Genomic DNA, 24,478 nt, shown 5'->3' on the forward strand with positions numbered 1-24,478 from the left:
CCCACCTCAAAAAAAAAATGCAAACCGTAGGCCTAAGAAGCTACTGTCAAAATGGGCAAGTTCATGAAGGGGGCACTGGTCCTGGCCAGATGCTACTCGGGCACAAAGCAGTCATCATAAAGGACACTGAGGTGGCATTTCAGACCAACCTTACAGCTGTGCCCTGCTGCTGGGACTCACCATCATCCTCGCAGACAGAACCATCACTGATGAGCATGTCTTCAGAGACCCCATCCTGAAGGCGAGGCCGGGAGAGGCCAAGGTCCAGCCAAGGAGAGGCAGACTGGCAAGTATAAATGGTTCTTCCAGAAGCTGTGGGTCTAGATCTGTTTTGTTTCAGTCATTGAAAAAACCAAACATATCCAAATCACAACTCTTTCAAGAGTTAGACTGAAAATGGAGAGCAGTCAATATCATGAGAAAGACAGAGTGGTGGATGAAAGGCTATGGGGAAATAAAGCATTACTCTGCCCTACATAAGAAGAGGGAAAGTAAAAGAAAAGAACTCTGAAGAGAGAGAAAGGAATCTTGCCTTACATCCCCCCAATCCTGGATCACATCCCTGCACCACATTTGTTCCCCCAAGCACAACCAGGAGTCACTCCTGAGCACACATTCCAGGAATGAACCCTGAGCACCACCAGATGTGGTCAAAAAAAAAAAAAACCCTAAAAAATGAAAGAACATACTAGCAGAGACTGGAGAAATGTTTCAGGTACCCATCTTGCATGCAGTCACTTCCGCTGACCCTGGTTTGATCCCTGGCATTGCATATGGTCCCCTGAGCTCTGCCAGGGCCACTCATGATCACAGAGCCAGAAATAGCCCATGAGCACCAATGGTTGTGCCCCTGCCTGTGCGCAGAGAAAAATGCAAACATACAAGCAGTAGTAATTAAAAAACAACAGAAACACTCTGATGTTTATAAAGCTAGTATGGGTGGTTCTTCAGGCGCTCCCTCCTCATGGGATGAACGGACTTGGGCAACTGTTCGATATTCAGCAGCGCTGTGAGCTTGTCCGTGAAAATCTTCTGTTCTGCCAATCCTGCTTCAAACTCCCTGCGTTCCTCTTCCTTCTTCGCTTCCTGGGCTTGCTGCTGGTAGCTTATTTGCATCTGCAGTTGCTTCCTATACTCTTGGATCAGGCGGCAACGTCTGAAACATTGGAAGTGACAAAGCATAAAATTATAAAAAGTGCTGTTTGGGCTTATTTAGGGCATGACAATTAAAATTTAGTTTGTGAAGTCAAATTAAAATTCCCATTAAAATCCATTAAAATTGGGGTGAGTGGGGGAAGAGACACATTGAACATTTCAATTATGTATGTGTTCTACAATAGTAATTAAGATAATTTTAGAACAAATATTGATTTTAATGAGACCGTGCTTCTCCCCTACTAATTACTATTCACTGCCAAGTGGGGAGAATCCTTTGGCTTCTCCTGATTCCCTCTGTGGAAGGCGTGACCCCAAGTCTACTGAAAACTGGAAATAGGCTGTTCTGTGTATTTTCTGCTCTGCTCTTGGCCTAAGGGCCGTGAGCCATGCAGGCTCTGATGGTGACTGAGCAGTTAAGTCCCGAGCTCCAGCAATAAAAATTTGTGTTCTATTTGAACTGACCACCACATCTGGTGGTGGTCAGAGACTACTCCCAGCTCTGTGCTCAGGGGTCACTCCTGGATGTGTTCAAGGAGTCACGTGCAGCAAACCTGGGTCTCCTCATGCAAAATCTTCTCTCAGTTCACTGAGCTCTTTCTCCAGCAAGAGTAGAATTTCATTTTACTAACACAGTTGTACTGATTTTACAAGAAATTCTGCAAACTTCTTTGAAGTCCTAAGACAATTATAATAATGCTACAAAATAATGTAAATCATGCACATATTATGGCCCACTGAACTGTATTCTATTTATGTCAAAGTCTGCCCTTTTTAAGGTAAAGAAATAAAATCAGGGGCTAGAGAGATAGTACAGTGGGCAGGGTGCTTGCTTTGCATGCAGCTGACCTGGGTTCCATCCTCGGCATTCTACCTGGTCCTCTGAGCCCAAGAGTGATCCCTGAGCACCTCCAGGTGTGCCCCTCCCCTGCCACCACAAAAAGAAAGAAAGAAACCCATACCTTGCAAAGTTCTCCCTCTCTTCACGGTTGAGTACTTTAAGACCTTCATTTATGCGTTCCTGCTCCAAAGCAAGTTCTTCCTGTTCTCTTGCTTTTCGTTGCACTAAGACAGACAAAGGTAATTTTGGCTGAATAATTTTTTTTTCCCAGAGAATACTTGAATACTTGCTAGCATCTTTCTGGATATCACTACCATTTTCTCTCTAGGTAGAGGTTAGAGTCACTGGACTAGATTTTTTTGGGGCTGGGATTTTTGTTTCATTTTTGGTCTTTGGGGCATACTGGGCTATGCTGCTCAGGGATTACTCCTGACCTTGCACTCAGGGATCATTCCTGGCTGTGCTTGGGGACCATATGTGGACCCAGGCTGGCCACGATCCAAGGCAAGATAAATATAGGGTTTATATTCATGTATTATAATCTAAACAATTTTTTTACGAAATGTTAAAACACTTCTCACTTCTATCACCAGCTATACAAAAAAGTTTATTATAACACAAACAAGTTTATTATAAAACAAATATCACTTGATCACTTGACTTCCCGTTAATCATCGATTTGCTCGAGCAGACGCCAGTAATGTCTTCATTCGTCCCTGTTGCGTGCTAGTGTAGCCCAATGGCGTCTGTTTGTTCTAGAAGAGCCTCAAACCGATCGTTCAGGGCCTTGACGAAGAAGTCTGACCATCTTGTAGGTGGGTGGCCACGCGGTCTCTTGACGTCCTGTGGAATCCAGTAGGTAATGGCTCTAGTCCAGTGGTCGTCTCCAAATCTCATTACGTATCCAGCCCATCTGATTTTCAATGCCTTGGCAAACGAGACACTGTCCCTGATCCTTGATCTTCTACAGAGGTCGGAACTCTGGATTCTTTCTCTCATTTGAGTGAAACATGATACTCCAAGCATATCTCTTTCTATTCCTCTTTGGGAGACCCAAATAGCGTTCTCATCCTGTTTGCTTAGGGCCCAGGTCTCTGAGGCGTATGTTCCTGTTATTCCAGGAAGAACAGTGGAATCGAAGACATGTGCCCGGAGCTGGAGGTTCTTTATCCTTTTAGCTATTTCTTTGACGCTCTTGAAGGTGTGCCAAGCTGCTCTCTTCCTCCTGAGCAACTCAGGTGCCAGGTCATTTGTCATGTTGACTTCTCAACCTAGGAACACATAACTGTTGCATTCGGAGATGGTCATTCCATTGAGAGCAAATGGAACGTCAGGAACGAGACTGTTTCTCATAAACATTGTCTTCGTGAGATTCAGCTGTAGTCCGACCTTTACACACTCACGGTCGAAGTCGACCAGCATTTGTGCGGCTTGACTAATGTTTGGTGTTATTAGAACGATGTTATCAGCAAAGCGGAGGTGGTGTAGTTGCCGACCGTCTATCTTTATTCTCATTCCTACCCATTCCAGTCGTCGCATGATGTTCTCGAGGGTGGCACTGAAGAGTTTCGGTGAAATGGTATCACCCTGCCGAACCCCTCTCTTGACATCGATGATCACTTCTTTCTAGAATGGTGAGATCCTGGTAGTGAATCCGTAGTATAGCTCACGGAGGATCCTGATGTATTGAGTATGAATGCCCTGATTGGCGAGGGCTTCGATGACTGCTTCTGTCTCAACAGAATCAAAGGCCTTCTTTAAATCAATGAACATTAGACAGAACGGCATCTTGAACTCCCGAGAAACCTCAGTGAGCTTGGTTATCGTGTGGATATGGTTGATCGTGCAGAATCCTTTGCAGAACCCGGCTTGCTCACATGGTTGTCCTTCATCTAGTATTCTGCCAATCCTTTTCAGGATGACTTGAATGAACAGCTTGTAGATGACAGACAACAGGCAGATCAGGCGATAGTTGCCAATGTTGTGGATGTCTCTCTTTTTGTACAGTAATACAGTCCTGCTGGTTTTCCATTGGGACAGAACCTTGCATTCAGACAGGTAGTGCGTGAAGAGGCGAGCCAGTGTATTGATGAGTACTGACGGCAGGTTCTTCAGGTGTTCAGGTCTGACCTTGTCTGGGCCAGGTGCTGTTGGTTTCTTTACCAACGAAATGGCATGTTGGATTTCTGAAGGGAGAATGTTGGGAATGACATATCCATCCTGCGGAATTTGGTATGTGGGCAGGTGGACATGGCTATCAAAGAGATCTGAGTAGAAGTCATGGATAATCTTCTCCATTGCCCTTCTGGAAGATGCCCGCACAGCAGAGCCTGGCAAGCTATCCGTGGCGTATTCGATATGCCAAAACCAGTAAATAAAACAAATATAAAGATAATATATACAGACTCTTTTAAATTCATAAAAGAGACTTTTCCTCCCTTCTCTTATTTTTGATTTCTGTTTTTTTTTTTTTAATATGGAACGCTTCATGAATTTGCGTGTCATCCTTGCGCAGGGGCCATGCTAATCTTCTCTGTATCGTTCCAATTTTAGTATATGTGCTGCCGAAGCAAGCATTGATTTCTGTTTTTGTTTGTTTGTTTGGGGCCCACACCTGGCTGTGCTCCGGGCTTATTCCTGGCTCTGTGCTCAGTGATTACTCCTGGTGGGCTCAGGGGACTATATGGGATGCCAGGGATTAAATCTGGGTCAGCTGTGTGCAAGGCAAATGCCCTATCTGCCGTATAATTTTCCATTTCCTCCCTTCCTTTTTTTGTGGGGGATACACTTGGCAGTGCTCAGGGGGCCATATGCAGACTGGGACTTAAACCAGTAGCCAGTAACTACTGTAGCCACTGACACCACAAAACTACTAGTGCCTTAAGCTCTATACTGTCTCTCTGGCCCCAACAAGTAAAAGTTAAACATCCCAATAAAACAAAAGACAAAGAAAACAAAGCTCAGAAAAGAATAAATACACATGGCAATATCACTGTCACTGTTCTCCCATTGACAGCGACATGTTCTTTTCTACATCTGGAAATATAAGTGGGTCCCAAAACCCACTTACGGGAATTTATTTCAAACAATCTAAAAAGAGAGTCAGTGTTCAGAGATAGTAACCTGGATGCTAAAATAAAAGTTAAAAAGATTAAAAGCAATATAAAGGTCCATTACTTTATGCTTCGCTAAAATTAAGTTTACTTTCAGAATGGATTTAGAGGAAGTCATTAAAACATCTGATGACAAAAAGAATGGTCTGAAAGAATGTTTATCACTTGTGTAAAATACAGGCTGTAAAACAACGTGTACCACAGGATCCTAAATTTATGAGGAAAATTATTGGAAGGAACTACCTGATGTAGTGAGTAGTAGCTATTCCTGGGAGGTGGCTTATTCTGTTTCCACTGCACTGTAGCACTGTCATCCCATTGTTCATTGATTTGCTGGAGTGGGCACCAGCAGCATCTCCATTCGTCCCAGACCTGAGATTTTAGCAGCCTCTCCTAACTCCTCTTTCCCAATGGCCATATTGGAGGCTCTTTCAAGGGTCAGGGGAATGAGGCCCGTTATTGTTACTGTTTTTGTCATATTGAATACGCCACAGGTAGCTTGCCAGGCTCTGCCATGGAAAAACTGCATCGCTCTCTTCTGGGAGCTTTGTTTCATAGTCTCTGGATCTTGGCCATTGAAGAGATTACAATGTAATCTCCTTGTTTACAAATAGTCCCAATTTCTTAAAATTTCCATGTTTTCTCACTATGTTCTAAAATACATTTCACTTTACTGTATAGAAATATTTTTTCTTGAGGCCACATTCCAGTGGTGCTCAGGGATGACTCCTGGCTTTGTGCTCGGGGATGACTCCTGGTAGTGCACAGGGGAACATGTGGTGCTGAGGATTGAGCCCAGGCAGCTGTATTGCAAGACAAGTGCCTTACCCACTGTCCTATCTCTCTGGTCCCTGGCTTAACAATTTTTAACTTTGTTTAAACAATTTTTAACTGTTTAACTTTGATTAAATTGTTATAATCCTTGAAGTGGAAGACTACTATTATTTATTTCTCCTCACTTGGCAATGCTCAGGGGCTCCTCCCAGCTTTGTGCTTGGGGATTGCTCACAAAGGTGTTCAGGGACCCTGTGGTGCTAGGGATCGAACCTGGGTCTCCAACATGCAAACATGTGCTCAGTCCATTGAGCTATCTCTCCAGCCCTGCAATGGAGAGTGAGTCAATGGGACCAAGATAAACTTTGTCTTGCAAAGACAACAAGTGAAATTCCATAGTAAATCTGTCCATCTACTGACTATTGAGGTGGCAGTTCATCTAACTCAACAAAGATTTCCCTTTCTATCCAGGCACCATTTGAAGTGGAGATAAATGCGAGAAATTCCCCAGGACAGATCTCATTGAGATATAAACTGATGAAAATCTGGGTATGTGGGTTTTGTGACTGAAATCTCCAGATTTTCTCAGCATTAGGATGGGCTACCTCCCCCCACCTCCCTGTACTTCCAGAAGTCTCTGCAGTCACATCCACACCCCAAAGCTGCCACCCAGTTAAAAAAGCTACTCCAGCCTTACCTTCCCCAAAAAAATACTGAATTCCCTGAAGAAACATGATGACCTCTTAGTATTGCAAATCATAATGCACAAAGGAGAGAGAGAGAAAAAAGAAAAGCGCCTGCCATAGAGGCAGGCTGGTGGGGGAGGGGAGTGGAGGCTGGAGGGATTGTGGGAGGGAAACTAGGGACATTGGTGGTGGGAAATGTACACTGGTGGAGGGATGGGTGTATGATCATTGTATGACTGAAATCCAAATATCAACAGCTTTGTAATGGTCTATTTCAAGGATCACACTGTCACACTGTCCTCCTGTTGTTGTTCGTCAATTTGCTCGAGCGGACCCAATAACGTCTCCATTGTGTTACTGTGTTTGGCATATTGAATACGATATTCAATAAAAATTTTAAAAATTAAAAAAAAGAAATGTGAGCATTTAATAGTGAGGGCCCCAGAAAGAGGCATTATTATGAGTGAAGGCACAGTAAAGACCATTTGGAAAATAAGACATCTGGACTTAGACAGATGGTACAACAGGCAGTACAGCAGCGTTCCATGTGCTCAACCCGGATTCCATCCCCAGCATCCATATGGTCCCTCAAGTCCTATCAGGCATGGTCCTTGAGTGCAGAGCCAGTAGTAAGTCCTGTGCAGCACTGGGTGTGACTCAAAGGAAAAAAAGAAAAAGAAAAGAGAAAATGAAACATCTGAGCCCTCCATAAGGATGTCCAGGATTTCTCAAGATTAAAATCAAATCATGCAAGGCAAAGAAAACTACCCAGGTAAACTGACAAAGGTGTGGAGATCTCTGAAGAAAGGATAGAGGGACACAAATGCTGGGAGGAAAGGCAGCTCAGATGGAGAAGGAAACACCAAGTAAAGTGTTTTTGGAGGACCCGTTAGGGTTGGGAGATGCGTGCTGAATGTAGACTATAGATTGAACACAATGGCCACTCAATGCCTCTATTGCGAATTACAACACCCAAAAGAAAAGAGAGAACAAAAGGGAAGAGGCGGGTTGGGTGGGGGTGGGTGGGGTAGGGGTGGTGGGAGGGATACTGGGATCACTGGTGGTGGAGAATGAGCACTGGTGGAGGGATGGGTATTTGATCACTGTAAGACTGAAACGCAAGCACGAAAGTTTGTAAGTACGTAACTGTACATCACAGTGATTCACTAATAAAAAAAAATTGATGTGTAAATGACTACATAAAAAAAAAGAAAGGACAGATGGACAGATTAAAGGAAGGAGGAGAAGTCCAGATGCACTCACTCACTAAGTCACACAGAGTGTTCAGAGGATACTCTGCTCTCAACCTTGAAAGCTTCTTCGGGAATGCTCAGAATCTGCTGGGAAGTAAAACTCACATGCTGGTGCTTTATGTGGTCAATCAGGTAAGTCCTACAAAGCAAGGAACCTGCCTTCATCCTTTCCACATCCCTCACAGTATGTCTCACAGGATGCCCACTTAAATAAAAAATTTGGGCAGCCACTTATATTGAATTAGGTTAAACCACAGTAAAATTATTCATTTCCTTACACTTCTCTTGAACTTGAAGTTTTCTTGTACACATGACCTCGTCTATAAGTTTTTTCCTTGCTTCTTTCTCAAGTCTCAGCTCTGACTCCTGCTCAGCCATCTTCTTTTTCTTCTCTTCTTCTAAAATTCTGTCCAGTTCTTTCTCATGAGCTCTTTCTTCCTCGCGTCGTTCTGCCAGATACTGATTATATAGCTTCTGTTCTCTTTTCAGCTCTTCCTATATGACGTTTAAAAATAATCACTTTGTATTATCAAAAGTTGTGAAAACAATATTGAGGGTGAGTTAAAAAAACTTTTTTTGTTTGGGGGCCACACCTGGCAGTGCTCAGGTCTTACTCCTGTCACTGCACTCAAGAATTACTCGTGGCAATGCTCCAGGGACTGTATAGAAGGCTGGGAATCAAAGTCAGGTTGGCCACGTGCATCAAATGCCCTATCCACTCTGGCCCCAAAAACAACTTTTCAGAGCAATCATTAAAAGTTAAACAACTTTTTAACTCTGAGGACCAGTGACAGCAGGTGGGCCAACTACCTGGAAATATCTGCCAACTGGCACTAGTTGCACAAACCAGCTGTTGAACATTCACTTCACACTTTCAGAGCTACAGTCCTAAGCTCTTAGGTTCACATTCTGAAACATTTATAGGTACATCTAGAGCTTTCTTCAAAATACTCAGGGGGTAGCTGTGGAGAATGGACAGGCGCACACAGATGCGGGTGGTCGTGATCAATGAACTGGTGATGGGCACCAGCAGGAGCTCACTGCACTGTCCTTTCATCTTCCTGAAAGTGTCACCTGGTGATGAGGATTGAAGTGGACCTCACACAGCCAAGGCTCATGGTTCTACCAATGAGCCACCTCCCTGGCTCCCATTTTAAATATTCTACCATAATGGTATTTTTGGTTTTGTTTGGGGGCATACCAGGTGATGTTCAGGGGTTACTCCTGGCTCAGCGCTTGGGGGGAATGTATGGGGTGCTGGGGATCAAACCTGAGTCAGCTGCATGCTAGGTAAGTGCCCTACCCTCTATGCTATGCATGGCTCCAGCCCCTCCCTCCCAATCTCTAAGGGGAAACTAAATCACCCCACTTCCCATGATCCCATGCCTCAGTTACATGCTATCGCCACATTATACAATAGGAGTTCTTAAGCTTCATCAAACCATCTGGGAAGCTTGTTAAAACATAACTTTCTGGACCCTGCAAAGCTTTAGCTTAGGAGATCTGGATTCTGGAGTACAGGGATTTCTAGTTTGCTCCCTGCTCTCTGACCACTGTCGGCTCCAAGCCACATCTGGAGCAGGACAGTTGAGTTCTGGTTCCTTGTGACCCACCACGTGACAGGTGCTTCAGTCTCTTACTTTTCTTTGCTGCTTTTGATGAGTCTCTTCCTCTATGTCCTGGAGGGCATCATGCACGAGCTTCATGTCCAAATCCTGCTGCTCCCTGAACTCCTGCTGCATGCGCTCCATCTTCTCTTGGAGAGCCTTGTTCAGGTTGGTCCTGGTTTCCTGCTTTGCCTTCAGCTTCTTTAGCCTTTCCACTTCGTTCTCGTGCTTGACCCGTGCAATCTCATCTTCCTACAGTAGAGTAATGAAGGGAAGGCAACAGGGCGTTAGATGAAACAAGTCAATGCATTTTAGAGATGAGGATGAATGATTTCTTGGAAACACACATATATCTGGATTCAGTAGCTCTAAGAATTAAAACTGACCTTGTCAAGTGCGAGGTGCAACAATAAGCCTTTGTAAAACAGTTGTGTGTGTATATGTGAGATGATAAAATCAGAAATGCAGAAATAGGGGTTGGAGAGATAGTATAGTGGGTAGGATGCTTTCCTTCCTAAAGGAAAGCAAGTAACCTGGGTTTGATTCCTGGCATCCCATAGGATCCCTTGAACCCACCAGGAGTGATTCCTGAGCAGAGTCAGGAGAAACCCCTGAACACCCCTGGTTGTGACCCAAAAACAATAAATAAATAAATACAGAAACATAAAAATAAGTTACCATTAAATCCTAGTGCTTATACCACCACTGCTCTTAGCATTTGGGGTATAATTAGTCAGCCCCTTATCCAATATTTCATTTTTCCAAGGTTTTAAATTACCTACAGTATTCAACCATCATCTAAAAATGTTATATACACATATGATACATACATACAAAGATATTTTGAGACATGCAGACACAGACCACACTCATATAACTTAGTTTTTCTATTTTAGCTATTAAAATGGTTAATATCTTTTAAAATATTAGTTGTTCTGTGTATAATTAAAAATTTGTCTTTTTTCCTAGATGTGTTTATATGGGAGAAGGGAGTAGAGAAGGGGACTGACAGAATTTGTGGTTCCAGGCACCCACTGATATTGTGAACAGACCCCGAGATAAGGGGATACTACTGCATTGTCTCCCAGAGTGTACTCTTCTCTTCATCTAGATGTGGACATGGTTGGGGGAGGGGCATCACACCCAGCAGTGTTCAAGGACTACTCCGAGCTCTGTGCTTGTGGGCCACTCCTGGCAGTGCTTGGGGACCTCATGTGTCTTTGTGCAAAGCAAGTGCTCTAGCCTATTGAGCTCTCTCTCTCCAGTCCCATTGTATTGTTTTGCTTTGTTTCACTGACTAGAGACGGGATCCAGGGCCCCATGCATGCAAGGCAAATGCTCTACAGCTAAGATACATCCCTGGTTCCGATACTTGGTCGATCAGCAAGAAGAGTCAAAAAATGAAAATGTGCATATCAGCTAAAAATACAAAATTGAATTTTAAGCATCTAATTCTTTAAAATTATCCTTCCATTTTCTTATCTCTCTGACCCTCCTGGCTGGCTTAATTACAAGCTAAATCTCAGAATGATTCAATAAAAAATATTTTAAAAAATTATAAGCTAACTAAGAGTTTTAGGAGAGGCACCAGCGCGTTCGGACCTGTGGAGAAAGCCTGGTATGAACCGAACCATTAGCTTTCCGCCTAGAGGCAGTGAGCTCTCCTGGAAGGGTGAAGCACTTGCCTTGCAGGACTGGAGAGGGCACAACAGTAAGAAAGGAACACACTTTGAACACACTTTCCATTTGACTTGATTTGATGGAGACTCACAACAGTTGTGATTATTGGTTTGTGAGAGGGAGCTATATGTTCGAATTTTTCATTAATTTTCCATTAATGCCAATCTACACTTAATTGTGTGGGTCAGAGGAAACAGTATATATGAAAATGAAAATGCCTTGCCGTGTCCAAGATAAAGCAATATACATCAAACATGAAAGGCAGTCGGACAGCAAGCAGGCCACATGTTTTGTTTGGTTTATGCTGGTGGGGACACATACAACAGTGCTCAGGGGCTACTCAAGGCTGTGTGCCCAGGGTCACTCCTGATGGTACTGGGGGACCATAAGGGATCAGAGATCAAGTTCAGGCCTCTTACATGCAAGCATACACTCTAGCCCCAATGTTTGTTTGATTTTGGTTTCTGAGTAATTCATAGCAGTGCTCAGGGGCTTACTCCTGGCTCAGGGCTCAAGGATCGAACCCAGGACAGCTGCATGCAGAGTAAATTCCATGCCAGCTGGACTCTCTTTAGCCCAAATCCCAAATTTTAAAGACTACAGGAGATGAGACAACCAGAAAATCCAGACTCAGACAGAGGAGATAGGACAGGGAAATGGTTCACACATTTTTTAAAAAGAAAGAAAGAAAATAATCAGTGCAGGAAAGGATGTAGGGGAAAAAACCCTCATATCAACTTTCGCTGGAAATGTTGTCTGGTTTTGCTTTGGTGAAAAATAGTGTAAAGATTTATCAAAAATTAAGAATTAAGTTATCATATGACCCAGTGATTTCACTTCTTGGCATCTACCCCAAGAGTACAAAAACACTAATTTAACAGTATATTTACACTCCAGTGTTCACTATAGCACCATTCACAATAACTGAAATCTAGGGGAAAAACAAGTGTCCAAGGACAAATAAATAAATAGAGAAAATTGTGTATATACTCAGTGGAGTACTGGCCAGCTATAAGAGAAAGTGAAATCTTGCAGCGCAGTGCAATTTGGATGGAATCTGAGGCTATCATGGTGAGCAAAGTAAGTCAAAGGGAAGACAAATATTTGATGATCTCATGCATATATGAAGCATAAAGAAATAGAATAAGGGGATAAACTTCTGGCTCTTCACACTTTGAGGCCAATAATGACAAACCCTGAGAATTGACCTTCACAGCTGAGTTTGCCAGTGGAGGTTGTAGGGATGAGAAGGAAGAACCAAGAGACAATGATGGAGGGATGCTAGTGCTCTGAGGGTGTGGTGTAGCAATGCTGTATCCCTGAGCTGTTGATACTAACAGTATTACAAATAATGGTACCTCAGTGGAAAATGAAAAAAAATATACATACACTGAGTTTGGGGGAGGTGAGGTGGAGGAAAAGAGCACAGCAGAATGCAGTAACTGCTGGACATGGGTTCAGGGGGCTACCGGACTCACTTCTGTGCATTTAAAAATGTTGATAATAAAACATTAGAGATCAAACCTAGATAACATTTCTGAAGTGACAAAATAATAGTGATAAAGCTCATGTCACTGGCTAACAGGTCTAGGGTTGAGGGAGGATATAAATAGAGAAATAAGTGGAAAGAGATTCTTTGGGTGATGGAACAGCTCTGAATCTTGATTTTGACAGTGATTATATCTGTGTGTTAAAATTTCATAGAAATATATCCTTTCCCTAAAAAAGTAAATACAAAAAGTGACTGATCCAAAAAATATTTTAGTTGACCAAAGGATAACTTCAAACTATTAAAACAACTAATTTTCTGTTTTTTTTTTAAATTTATTTATTTATTGAATCACTGTGGGAAAAGTTACAAAGCTTTCAGGTTTAAGTCTTGGTCATGCATATATAATTTTCTGGGTTTTAAGCTATATACACATGTGATAAATAGATATCTATGGTTATATAAAGGTAAAGTAAAGTAAAGGCCCTCCCGTTGATCATTGATTTGCTTGAGCGGGCCCAGTAAGTCTCCATTGGAGACTTTGTTGTTACTGTGTTTGGCATATTGAATACATCACGGGGAGCTTAAATGCTCCACTATTTATCTGTAATTTCTCATGAGGCTAAAATTATTCTCCTACCCCATCCTTCACCCAAAATGGAAAAATACTTTGAAAGGGGAGGAAGAAATAAAGAGCTGGGTGCAGCATAATAAAATAATAATAATAATACTAATAATAATAATAAATATGTGCTTCTTTGCCAGTTCCTGGTACATGCCTCCTAAGAAATGTCCAAAGTGGTAAGAGAGTCTTTGCTACCCTACTGAGATAACTGCTGGCTGGGATCCCAGATGAACTCAGAATCTTGCCAGTCACCAGAAAGACCCACCCTGCAGGGGGCCTTTAAGCTCCGCCCCCTCTGCTTCCAGAGAAGGGCAAGTGGCTGGAGTCTGGATTCAATCATCAGACTAAGGTAATGAAATGTCATTCAACTAAACATGCCTAGCAGTGAAACCTCTGCAGAAGCGTCAGAGGAAGAGGTACAGAGAGCTTCAAGCTGAGAGCACACTGAGGTGCTATAAACATGGAGTCCCTGAGAGGACAGGAAGCTCTGCCCCCTCCGGCCACACCCCAGGCATCTCTTCCACTGGGCTGTTTCCGAGTTACAATAAACTACACTTAGTTTATTCGATGCAATGTCCTGAGATCAGCAAATTCTAGTGAACTATCCAACCAACCTAAGAGGAAGTCATGAGAGCCTTTGACTTTTTAGTTAAATTAGACAAAAGTTTACGGAACCTGGAGTTCAATAATCTAAGTTTGACATAGGAAGTAGGATAGGATAGTTTTGCTTTTTGAGGGGCCACATCCAGAGATACTTGGGGGGGGGGTCTTTCTAGGCAGTGCTTTGGAGGTCAGGCAGTGCCAGGGACTGACACAGACCACCCACATGCAAAGCACATTTTGCATGCACTCAGGCAGTCTTGAGGGACTGAGCCCTTAAACCTGGCTCTATAAGTAATGTCAGAACTGGATAACATCATAGGACACCTAAGTTTATATCCACAGAAATTCAGAGAATTGGTTTAAGAAAACCTCACATATTTGAAGCTGGAGCAAGAGCTCAATGGGCTGGAGCACTTTGGATGCTTTGCATGCAGGAAGTCTAGGTTTGATCCCTGGCACCACATGGGACCCCAAGCCCTGAGCAGGAGTAGCCCCTTAGCACAGACATAAAAGCATAGTCCTGAAACAAAAACAAAAAGAGAGAAAAAAACTCACCTATTTGAAGTCAAGAAGTATTGACTAAGGGTCGGAGCAACAGTACAGTAGGTACGGCACTTGCCTTGCACATGGTCAACCAGGGTGCAATCCCTAGCATCACATATGATCTCCAGAGCACCGCCAAGAGTAACCCCTGAACATCACCAGGTTTGACACCCCCCCAAAAAAAGTCAAAGGAAAAATTAGAATATATTAAGTCAAAATGGACCACAAGGTATGTCACACCTGAGAATAGGGATGTGTGTGTGTGTGTGTGTGTGTGTGTGGGTGTGTTTGTGTGTGTGTGCTCATATGCACACAGCAGTTTGGGACTCACTACTTTGAATTTCTTAGTGAAGCTAAAATATTTGGACTACTACAAACTCTTCAGAATAAAGTCTTCAACCCAGAGAAGGCTTCAGATCATCTATCTGTGGCATTTTCTTTCATTTTTTTTTCATAGTCTAATTTTAATGTTTGGAATTTCCCAGGATAATGATGCCTTTCCCCTAAATTTAATGACATTGAAGTGTCAGTTTCTCAAAGCTTTATAATCATGTGGAACTGCCACTTTTCCTAGAGCTTCCACACATGTCCAGTGACAGCTCTGCTTCCTGCATGGTAAGGGCAGCGAGCTGGTGGTCAGGGTCACTGAAGCTGTTGGATGACCCTTTACACAGAGGGCCCTTTACACATCAAAGCAGTGGAGCTCGATGCCACTAGCTCTCGGCAGCATTGCCAACTATGACCCCACTTCATCCCCACACAGTGTATTTTCTGCCTCCTCTCCAGTTGAAGAAACCAGACAGTGAAATGACTTTTTGTTTAGCTTTTGTTGTTGTTGTTTGATGGGAGGTTTGGGGTTACTCAGGGTTACTCCCTGCTCTGGGTAACCAGGAATTACTCCTGGTAGTACAGGGGGAACCCTCTGGAAAGCTGGGGAATTAAACCCTGGTCGGCTGCAATCGAGGCAAACACCCTCCCTGCAGTCTGATCTCTCCATCCCTTAAAAGTGCAGTGACTTGCCCTCCCCAACGGGACAGCAGAGCTGTGGGAACATCTCAGGACTATGCAATCGTGGCCTGTGTGAGTGTGCCCAGGACAGGCCTGCCCCCGGAACTCTACCCACTGAGCCCATCACCACATGAGAAATGTTTTAAAAGGCGCACCACGAGGAGTGCCTCCTCTTCCTTCAACCGCTGCGCCGCCATCCTCTGTGCCCTGATGCCTGTCACCTGGGCATTCAGCCCCAGGCGGGTGTTCTCCACCAGCTGTTGCTGCCGCAGCATCTCCTCATTATTTCGCATTTCCTTGGCCAGCCGGTCTTCCTCCCAGAGCCTGGAGAATATCTGCTCCTCCTCCAGCTTCTGCCTTCTCAGCTCCTCGTTGAATGCTACCTGAGCTTTCCGCTCCTCGGCCACCTTCTGCTGACGAGTAAACATCGCTGCATTGCGGAGAGCCTCACAGTTGTCCCTGCAAAGAGAATTTTTTAATATATATATATATTGCTTTTTTTTGGGTCACACCTGGCGATGCACAGGGGTTACTCCTGGCTCTGCACTCAGGAATTACTCCTGGCGGTGCTCAGGGGACCATATGGGATGCTGGGAATCGAACCCGGGTCAGCTGCGTGCAAAGCAAACGCCGTATCTGCTGTGCTATGGCTCCAGCCCCCAAGAGAATTTTTTAAAGGAAGACGCCAGCGTTTTTTTAGGAGAACGCACAGCAGATCTCCACCGTTATATTGTGGCAAAAAAGGAAAGACCAGGAAATAGGCCACATGAGCAGGGAGAATATATGAAGGGACAGGAGGAAGGCAGGTACCACGGTGGCACAAACATTCAAGCTCTCGAGTGAGGCTGGATTGGCCTCTGAGTCTTAGCTGTGGCATTTCCTGGATAACCTTAGCTCAACCTAACGGGGCCAGAGAGAGTACAGTGGTTAAGGCAATTGCTTGGCACACAATTGACCCAGGTTCAATCCCCAGCACCAAACACATATGGTGTCCTGAGCACTGCCAAGAGTCCTCCCTGCACACAGAGCCAAAAGTAAGCCCTCAATAGCATAAGATGCAGCCCGAAAATCCAAAACCCAAAATCATCATAACCCATCGGAGCTTGTTTCTTTATCTGTAAACTAAACAAATGTCTTCTAAGGTTCTGGTAAGGATCGGAGACAATGGGTATAAATACCCACTAGCTCCTAGGAGTTGAGTAATGGTAGCTTTTAGCAATACTATCAAGGAAACCAAAAAGGAAAGTGCCTGGGCCTGAGACAGAGTACAGCAAGTAAGGCTCTTACCGGATTGGATCCCTGGCATTCCTAGGTCACTCCCACCAGGAGCGATCCTGAGGACAGAGCCAGGAGTGAGTCCTAAGCATGGCTGGGGATGGGGCAAAGAGAAGGGGCTCTGAAAAAATCTCCAGGGCATAAAGGTAGGAAGAGACCAGGGTGCGCTTCCAAGGAAAGAGGGCAAAGTCTGACTATCTTGGTGAAGCTCCTCAAGTCCCCTCTCCATTCAGGAAGTCACACACTGAAGGGGAAATGCAGCCCTATGTGGCCTTTCCGCCCCAGTCTCACGGCACCATGCATGAGAAATGCTCTCTCACTAAGCGTTAGATGCCACCCTTGTACTCTTAGTACTTCACATTTTCCCCCAGAAGTTTCTCATTGAATTCATATGTAATTATTCATATTTAATCACTTAATAATCACTTAAGCTCCCGTTAGTCGTCGATTTGCTCGAGCGGGCGCCAGTAACGTCTCCATTTGTCCCTGTCACGTGCTAGTGTAGCCCAATGGCATCTGTTCGCTCTGGGAACATGAAGAGCCTCAAACCAATCGTTCATGATCTTGATGAAGAAGTCTGACCATCTCGTAGGTGGGCGGCCACGCGGTCTTTTGACATCCCGTGGAATCCAGTCGGTAACAGCTCTAGTCCAGCGGTCGTCTTTAAATCTCATTACGTGACCAGCCCATCTGATTTTCGACACCTTGGCAAATGAGACAGCGTCCCTGATTCTTAATCGTCGACGGATATCAGAACTCCGGATTCTTTCTCTCATTTGAGTGAAACGTGATATTCCAAGCATAGCTCTTTCTATTCTTCTTTGGGAGACCTGAATAGTGTTCTCATCTTGTTTGCGTAGGGACCAGGTCTCTGAGGCATATGTTAATGCAGGAAGAACAGTGGAATCAAAGAGATGTGCCCGGAGCCGGAGGTTCTTCGTCCTCTTAGCTATTTCTTCGACGTTCTTGAAGGCGTTCCAAGCCGCTCTCTTCCTCCTGAGCAGCTCGGGTGCCAGGTCATTTGTCATGTTGACCTCTCGACCTAGGTATACATAACTGTTGCATTCGGAGATGGTCGTTCCATTGAGAGCGAATGGGGCGTCAGGAACGAGGCTGTTTCTCATAAACATTGTCTTCGTAAGATTCAGCTCTAGTCCTACCTTTCCACACTCATGGTCAAAGTCGGCCAGCATTTGTGCCGCTTGGCTGATGTTTGGTGTTATTAAAACAATGTCATCAGCAAAGCAGAGGTGGTGTAGTTGCCGACCATCTATCTTCACTCCCATTCCTTCCCATTCCAGTCATCGCATGATGATGATTCATATTTAATAACTCAAAATTAATTTAAGGGCTTTGGTAGCAACACTACACTTTACAATTGCTGAGAAAGAATTTTAAAAAAACAACAACGAAACTACTTCGCTTCCTCCTTCCTTTCCTCCCAGATCAGACGTGTTAGATCAGAATCGCTGAGGACAGGACCTCAGCAATTGTAAGTTCTCACAGCGGCCCTGGTGGTCCTGGCAGGAAGTCTGTGATGGAAGGTGATGCTCGACAACACTGAGTCTTCCTGGCTTGTCAACCCCTTTCGGCACTGAGAGCATGGACTCAATCAAAGGACTTTTTAAAAATATATATGTATTTTTTATTGAGTCACATTGAGATATGTAGTTACAAATCTGTTCATGATTGGGCTTCAGTGACACAGTGATAGTGTTCTAACACACGTCCCTCCACCAGCGCACATTTCCCACCACCAATGACCCCACTTTCCCTCCCACCATCTCCCACCCCAATCCCCAGCCTGCCTCTATGGCAGGCACTTTTCTGCTTTCTATCTCTTTCTCCTTTGGGCATTATATTTTTTGGGGAGTCACACCCAGCAATGCACAGGGGTTACTCCTGGTTCATGCACTCAGGAATTACTCCTGGCAGTGCTCGGGGGACCATATGGGATGCTGGGAATCGAACCTGGGTCAGCCGTGTACAAGGCAAATGCCCTACCCGCTGTACTATAGCTCCAGCCCCCTGGGGCATTATGTTTTGCAATACAGATCCTGAGAGGTTACATGTTTGTCCCTTTCCCTAACTTTCAGCATGCAGTTCTTATCCAGTGATCATTTCCAACTATCATGGCCATAGCGGTTCCTTCTCTATCCCAACTGCCTTCTCCCCCAGCACCTGAGGCAGGCTTCCAACTGTGGACCAATTCACTTGACCCATGTTTCTACTATCCTTGAGAATTAGTCTCATACTGTTTTTTTTTAATGTCCCACAAATAAGTGCAATCATTCTATGTCTATCCCTCTCCTTCTGATTTATTTCACTCAGCACCATATTGTCCATGTTCATCCATTTGTAGGCAAATTTCATGACCTCGTATTTCCTAACACTTGTGGAGTATTCCATTGTGTAGATGTACCATAGATTCTTTATTCAGTTGTCTGTTCTTGGGCACTCAGATTGTTTCCAGATTCTGACTATGGTGAATAGTGCTAAAATGAACACCGGAGTGCAGACGGTGTTTGTGCTTGAGTCTTAGGGCCCCCAGAGTGTATTCCCAGAAGTGGTATTGTTGGGTCATATGGAAACTCAATTTCTAGTTTTTTGAAGAATGCCCAAAAAGGCTGGACCAGTCAACATTCCCACCAACAATGAAGGAGAGTCCCTTTCTCCCAGCATCTGCGCCAACACTGCTTGTTCTTGTTCTTTTTTTTAAATAAAGTCACAGTATTTATTTATTTATTTTGCTTTTTGAGTCATACCCGGCGATGCACAGGGGTCACTCCTGGCTCTGCACTCAGGAATTACCCCTGGTAGTGCACAGGGGACCATATAGGATGCTGGGAATCGAACCCAGGTCGTTTGCGTACAAGGCAAACACCCCACCCACTGTGCTATCACTCCAGCCTCCTGTTCCTGTTCTTTTTGATATGTGTCAGTCTCAATTAAAGGGCTTTTAAAGAAAATTGAATTGCTAAGAAGGAAAGAAAAGATGGGGGTCTACATTCTTTGTTTGGGGGAGGTGAGAGGGTCCACATTTTTCAGAGCTCAGAAAATATTTCTACTCTGTGCTCAGAAATGACCCCTGACATTGCTTAGAGAATCATATTGTAGTTTGAAGATTCAAACCAGTGTCATGGAATATAAGGCAAGTGCCTTAACCCTGTTCTAACTCTCTGACCAGAGGTCTAAATTCTTGATGTAAGAGTTTTCATTACCTCACAAATTGACATTTATTAAATAATGTTGAACTCTTCACCATTTGATAAGGATTTGTCTCATTTCCCTAAAAAAAAAAAAAGGAAAAGAAAAGAGAAATTTCTTTGCTGGGAAATTACATATATGCTCCAGGCTACCTATCCAAAATGCTCAATGATTATATATTGGATATATATGAATGGAGACGTTACTGGTTCCTGCTCAAGCAAATTGATCAGTAACGGGATGTCAAATGATCAAGATCAAGTGATATATAATCATATGTTTTATGATTATATATTGGTTTAACTGATATACAATAATGCTGATGAACAACATGAATAATCAGCCAGATTATCCAGATTCTGTGAAAGACTGAAAAAGACAACAGAACCTAAAATTCTTAAGAGACCCAAGCAAAACCAAACAATATGACAGCAAAAAATAAATTCTGAACTGGAGAGATAGTAAGGCATTGGCCAATCCTGTTTAGAGCCTTGATACTAGAGATGGTCCCCATCATTTCCAGGGGTCACTCCTGAGCAAAGAACCAAGAATATCCTGAGTACCTCTGGGTGTGGCCCATTCTCTACACCATCACCCCCACCTCCAAATCATCAGTGAAATTATCAAAACTGGCCACTATAATTTATTAAAATCCTCATAAGCCTAGATTAATACCCCAACAAAGGTATTCGATTAATGAAAATCTAAAGTTGAAATTTTTTTTTCTTAAAAAAGAAAATAATTTTTTCTTAAAAAAAAAAAAACTTTCTGGGATTTCTGGTGCAAGTCAGAGTATGGCGGGTACGACATTTGCCTTGCATGCAGCAAACCTGTTTGATCTCCAGCATCTTATATGGTCCCTTAAGCACCATCAGGAGTTAGTCCATGCTGAGTCAGGAGTAACCCCTGAGCATCACCAAGTGTGCCCCCACCCCCCACCCAAAAAAAGCTCTTCCTTAGGCCAGATATAGGACTCAAGTAGTATAGCTATATGTTTTGCCATGTGAGGCCAGAGGATGAATCCAAACTGTATGCTTTCATCTTTTATTATGATTGCATAGTATTTCATTGTACATGTATACCAAAACTTCTTTATCCATTCATCTGTCAATTGACATTTTATTTCCATATCCTGAATATTGTACTCTGTCTTGCAATGACTATAGCTATAAACACCATTTCAAATTAAATTTTGTGCTGGGAATAGATGCCAACTAGTTGAATGGCTGGGTCATACAGAAGCTTTATTCTTACTTTTCTGAGAAGCTCTGGTCCCTGCTCATCATTCTGATAGTGGCAATAAACCAAAAGCTGGCAAGCATGTGAAAGAACTCCATATTCTATACATTATTAATAAGAATATTAAATGAAACAGCTGCAATTTGGTGATTTATTTAAAAGCTATACTTATCTTTAAGACCCAACAACAGCAGAAGCCATTTATCCTAGAGAAATGAAAACTTATGTTGACACAAAAGCCTGTAATAAATGCTCCTACAAGATATACTTAGAATAGCTGAAAACACAGAATAAATGAGTCCTTCAATGAGTAAACGGTGTATATAAATTTAAGTATAGAATATCTTTAATTTATGTAATAGAATACCTTTAAACAATAAAAATAACAAATTATTGCTATGTGCTTCAACTTGGATAGGTCCCCAAATGCATTGCTGGAGTGAAAAGAGCCAATCTCAAAAGATCGCATATTTTATTATTACATTTGCATAACATTCTTTTATTTTTCCATTATAAAGGATCACTCCCACTCCCAAGCTATATCCCCAGTCTAAATCACATTCTTGAGATGATGAGAATACAGACGAGGAAGAGAATAGTCATAGATGATGGGGTAACAGTGATGTGTATGACTAACGAAGGGTAGTACAAGGGACACTTTTGTGCTAACAGAATAGTTTTTTATCTTGATTATGGTAGTGGGTTAGATGGACCTACGCATGTATTATAATGGCACTGAACTATCACACTGTATGGTTGTGAATTTGCTTAAGACTTTACTGAAGTTGGGGGCACAGTAGAGTGGGCAGGGTGCTTGTCTTGTACAGGACCGACCCGTAGCACCCAATATGATACCCAAGAACCACCAAGAGTGATCCTTGAGCTCTGAAGTTAAGTCCAGACCACCACCCGGTGGGCACCCCCCAACCCCCCACCAAATAAAAAGATTACACTAAAATTATGTAAGATTGAATCACTGGGGCAAACTGTGAAACTAGGGTAAGTTAGATGGGACAACTGCATGTGTGGTATTTTTGTTTGTTTGTTGCTTTGGAGCTACACTCAGCAGTGTTCAGGGCTTACCCCTGGCTCTGTGCTCAGAGATCACTCCTGGCAGGATTTGGAGGACCATATGGGATGCCAGGAATAGAGTCCATGCCAGGAATACAACCCAGGTCAGTCACATGCCAGGCAAGTGCCCTGCTATTTCTGTAATTACATTAATTAGGGTTTGTTCTCTCCAAGAAATGGAATAGAACTATGATTAACCCAGGAATACCACATCTTGGCATCTATCCCCCAAATACAATAACATTAATTTGAAAGGATATATGTACCCCTATACTCGCCACAATGCTTAATACAATTGCCAATATGGAAACAACCATGGGTAAATGGATCAGGAAGTTGTGACACATATGCAAAGTAGAATAATATGCAGCTCTAAGAAAGAAAAAAAATCATGCAATCTGCTGCAACATGGATGGAACTAGAGAATATCATGCTGAGAAAAGTTAGTCAGAGGAAAAGGGATAGAGACAGAATGATCTCTCTCATATGTGGGACTTAAAGATACAGAGGAAGGTTGCAACAAAAGGCCAAAGGCAACACAATGGGAGGAATGATCCACAAAACTGAATTTGTGTGGGGTGGGGGGACATTGAGGTTCTTGGGGGGAGAAAAGTAAGTACGTTGGTAATGGGTGCAGTACTGGAATTATGTACAAGGTAAACCATCATTAATAGTTTTGTGTAAATCACTGAACCTCAATCGATTAGAAAAAGTTAGCAGGACTGAACCAATAGCACAGTGGGTAGGGTGTTTGCCTTGCATGTGGCCGACCCGGGTTCGATTCCCAGCATCCCATATGGTCACCTGAGCACCATCAGGAGTAATTCCTGAGTGCATGAGCCAGAAGTAACCCCTGTGCAACGCCAGGTGTGACCCAAAGAGCAAAAAAAAAAAAAAAAAAAAAAAAAAAAAAACCCACAAAAAACAAAACAAAACAAAAAAAAACCACACAAACACCAAAAAAAAAAAAAGTTAGCACTGTAGCACTACAGTGCTGTCCTGTTGTTCATCAATTTGCTTGAGTGGGCACCAGTAAGGTCTCACAACAAATTATTAACATTACTTAATTAAAATTAGGGCTAGAGGGATCAAAACATAGGAGGGAAGGTACTTGCCTTACATGTAGCCACTTCGGCTGAGCCTGGTTTGCTCTCCAGCACTGGATATAATCCCACGAACACCACAAGGGGTTAAGCATTTTTCCCTGAGCACAGCCGGTTGTAGGTTGTATTCCCAATACCCACCCATCCCCCTCAGACAAATAAAATTTTTACTAAACTAAAATCACTGACTATCCTATCATTGTTGTTCATTCCATTAAAATTATTTTGCTGAAAATAATTTTGTTTAAAGATTGGAAGCATGAGAAGTGATCTATTTCGGCATCAAATATTCTAGACATGTCATTGAATACACCCATATGAATGCATACGTCCATCAAAAGACATATACAAGAGTGTTCATACCAGATTTATTCATTAAAGTCTGAAAGTGGAAAGAAATTTAAGGCGTATCAACTGGAGAACGAAAAAGAGATAAGGAAAAAAGACATAAGGAAAAAGAGAAGGGCACAGAGGAGTAGGAATCAGTCCACTTGCTTTATGAAAGAAACCTTCAGCGATATTTTCAGTAACAGGGCTTTCACAGCCTTGGTCAAATTTAACCCTAGTCCTTCATACACAATTAAAACTGCTAGCTGCTCCCTATCAAAGAATTGGCACTATCTGCATTATAAACACTTAAAATGATTTGTTTTTAGATTAGCGTATACAACAGCAATCTGAAATTTGAATTTCTTCAAAATTTCTAACTATTATAAGGTTCAAGAGATAGTGTAGGGGCGAGGGCTCCTGCCTTGCATGTGGCTGACCTGGTTCAGTTTGATCCTCAGCACTACGTGCCCTCCCCACTCTCATCCCCCCCCCGCCGCCCCCCCCCCCCACCAGCTTTGTTGAAACAACACTGGGGGACCTTAAGCACTCCTGCATGTGCCGGTGGCCTGTGTAAGCAGCACCGCTTCTCACATGGAACTGCAGACTGAGTTGGCCAGAATTGCTGGGAGGAGCTGCAGGGCCCCAGAGCACTGTTGCACTGTTTAGAGGTCACCCTGGCATTTTTTATTTTTTTATTTTTTTATTTCGAATACCCATCCCTCCACCAGTGCCCATTTCCCACCACCACGGATCCCAGTATCCCTCCCTTCCCCCATCCCCCCCATCCCATCCTGCCTCTGTGGCAGGGCATTCCCCTCTGTTCTCTCTCTCCTTTTGAGTGCTGTGGTTTGCAAAAGAGTTAAGCCTGATTTTCAG

General features: G+C 43.3%; 1 protein-coding gene and 1 non-coding gene across 2 annotated transcripts in view; both read right to left on the reverse strand.

Moving 5' to 3' along the window:
* Positions 1-853: 853 nt before the first annotated feature.
* The window catches only part of CFAP53 (cilia and flagella associated protein 53), a 34,336-nt gene continuing 10,711 nt past the window's right edge, over positions 854-24,478 (reverse strand). The window contains exons 4-8 of the mRNA XM_056138217.1: positions 15,533-15,836; positions 9,463-9,681; positions 8,101-8,317; positions 2,118-2,220; positions 854-1,156 (exon numbers count right to left, since the gene is read on the reverse strand). Of these exons, the coding sequence (XP_055994192.1) occupies positions 931-1,156; positions 2,118-2,220; positions 8,101-8,317; positions 9,463-9,681; positions 15,533-15,836 (1,069 nt within the window). The 3' untranslated portion in view covers positions 854-930. The remainder of the gene's footprint in view (positions 1,157-2,117; positions 2,221-8,100; positions 8,318-9,462; positions 9,682-15,532; positions 15,837-24,478) is intronic.
* Positions 4,467-4,573, reverse strand: LOC130045651 (U6 spliceosomal RNA). The gene has a single exon (XR_008795616.1). It is a non-coding gene; the product is annotated as a U6 spliceosomal RNA (small nuclear RNA).

Source organism: Sorex fumeus, unplaced genomic scaffold, assembly GCF_029834395.1.
Source record: "Sorex fumeus unplaced genomic scaffold, SorFum_2.1 ptg000128l, whole genome shotgun sequence".
NCBI classification, from domain to species: domain Eukaryota; kingdom Metazoa; phylum Chordata; class Mammalia; order Eulipotyphla; family Soricidae; genus Sorex; species Sorex fumeus.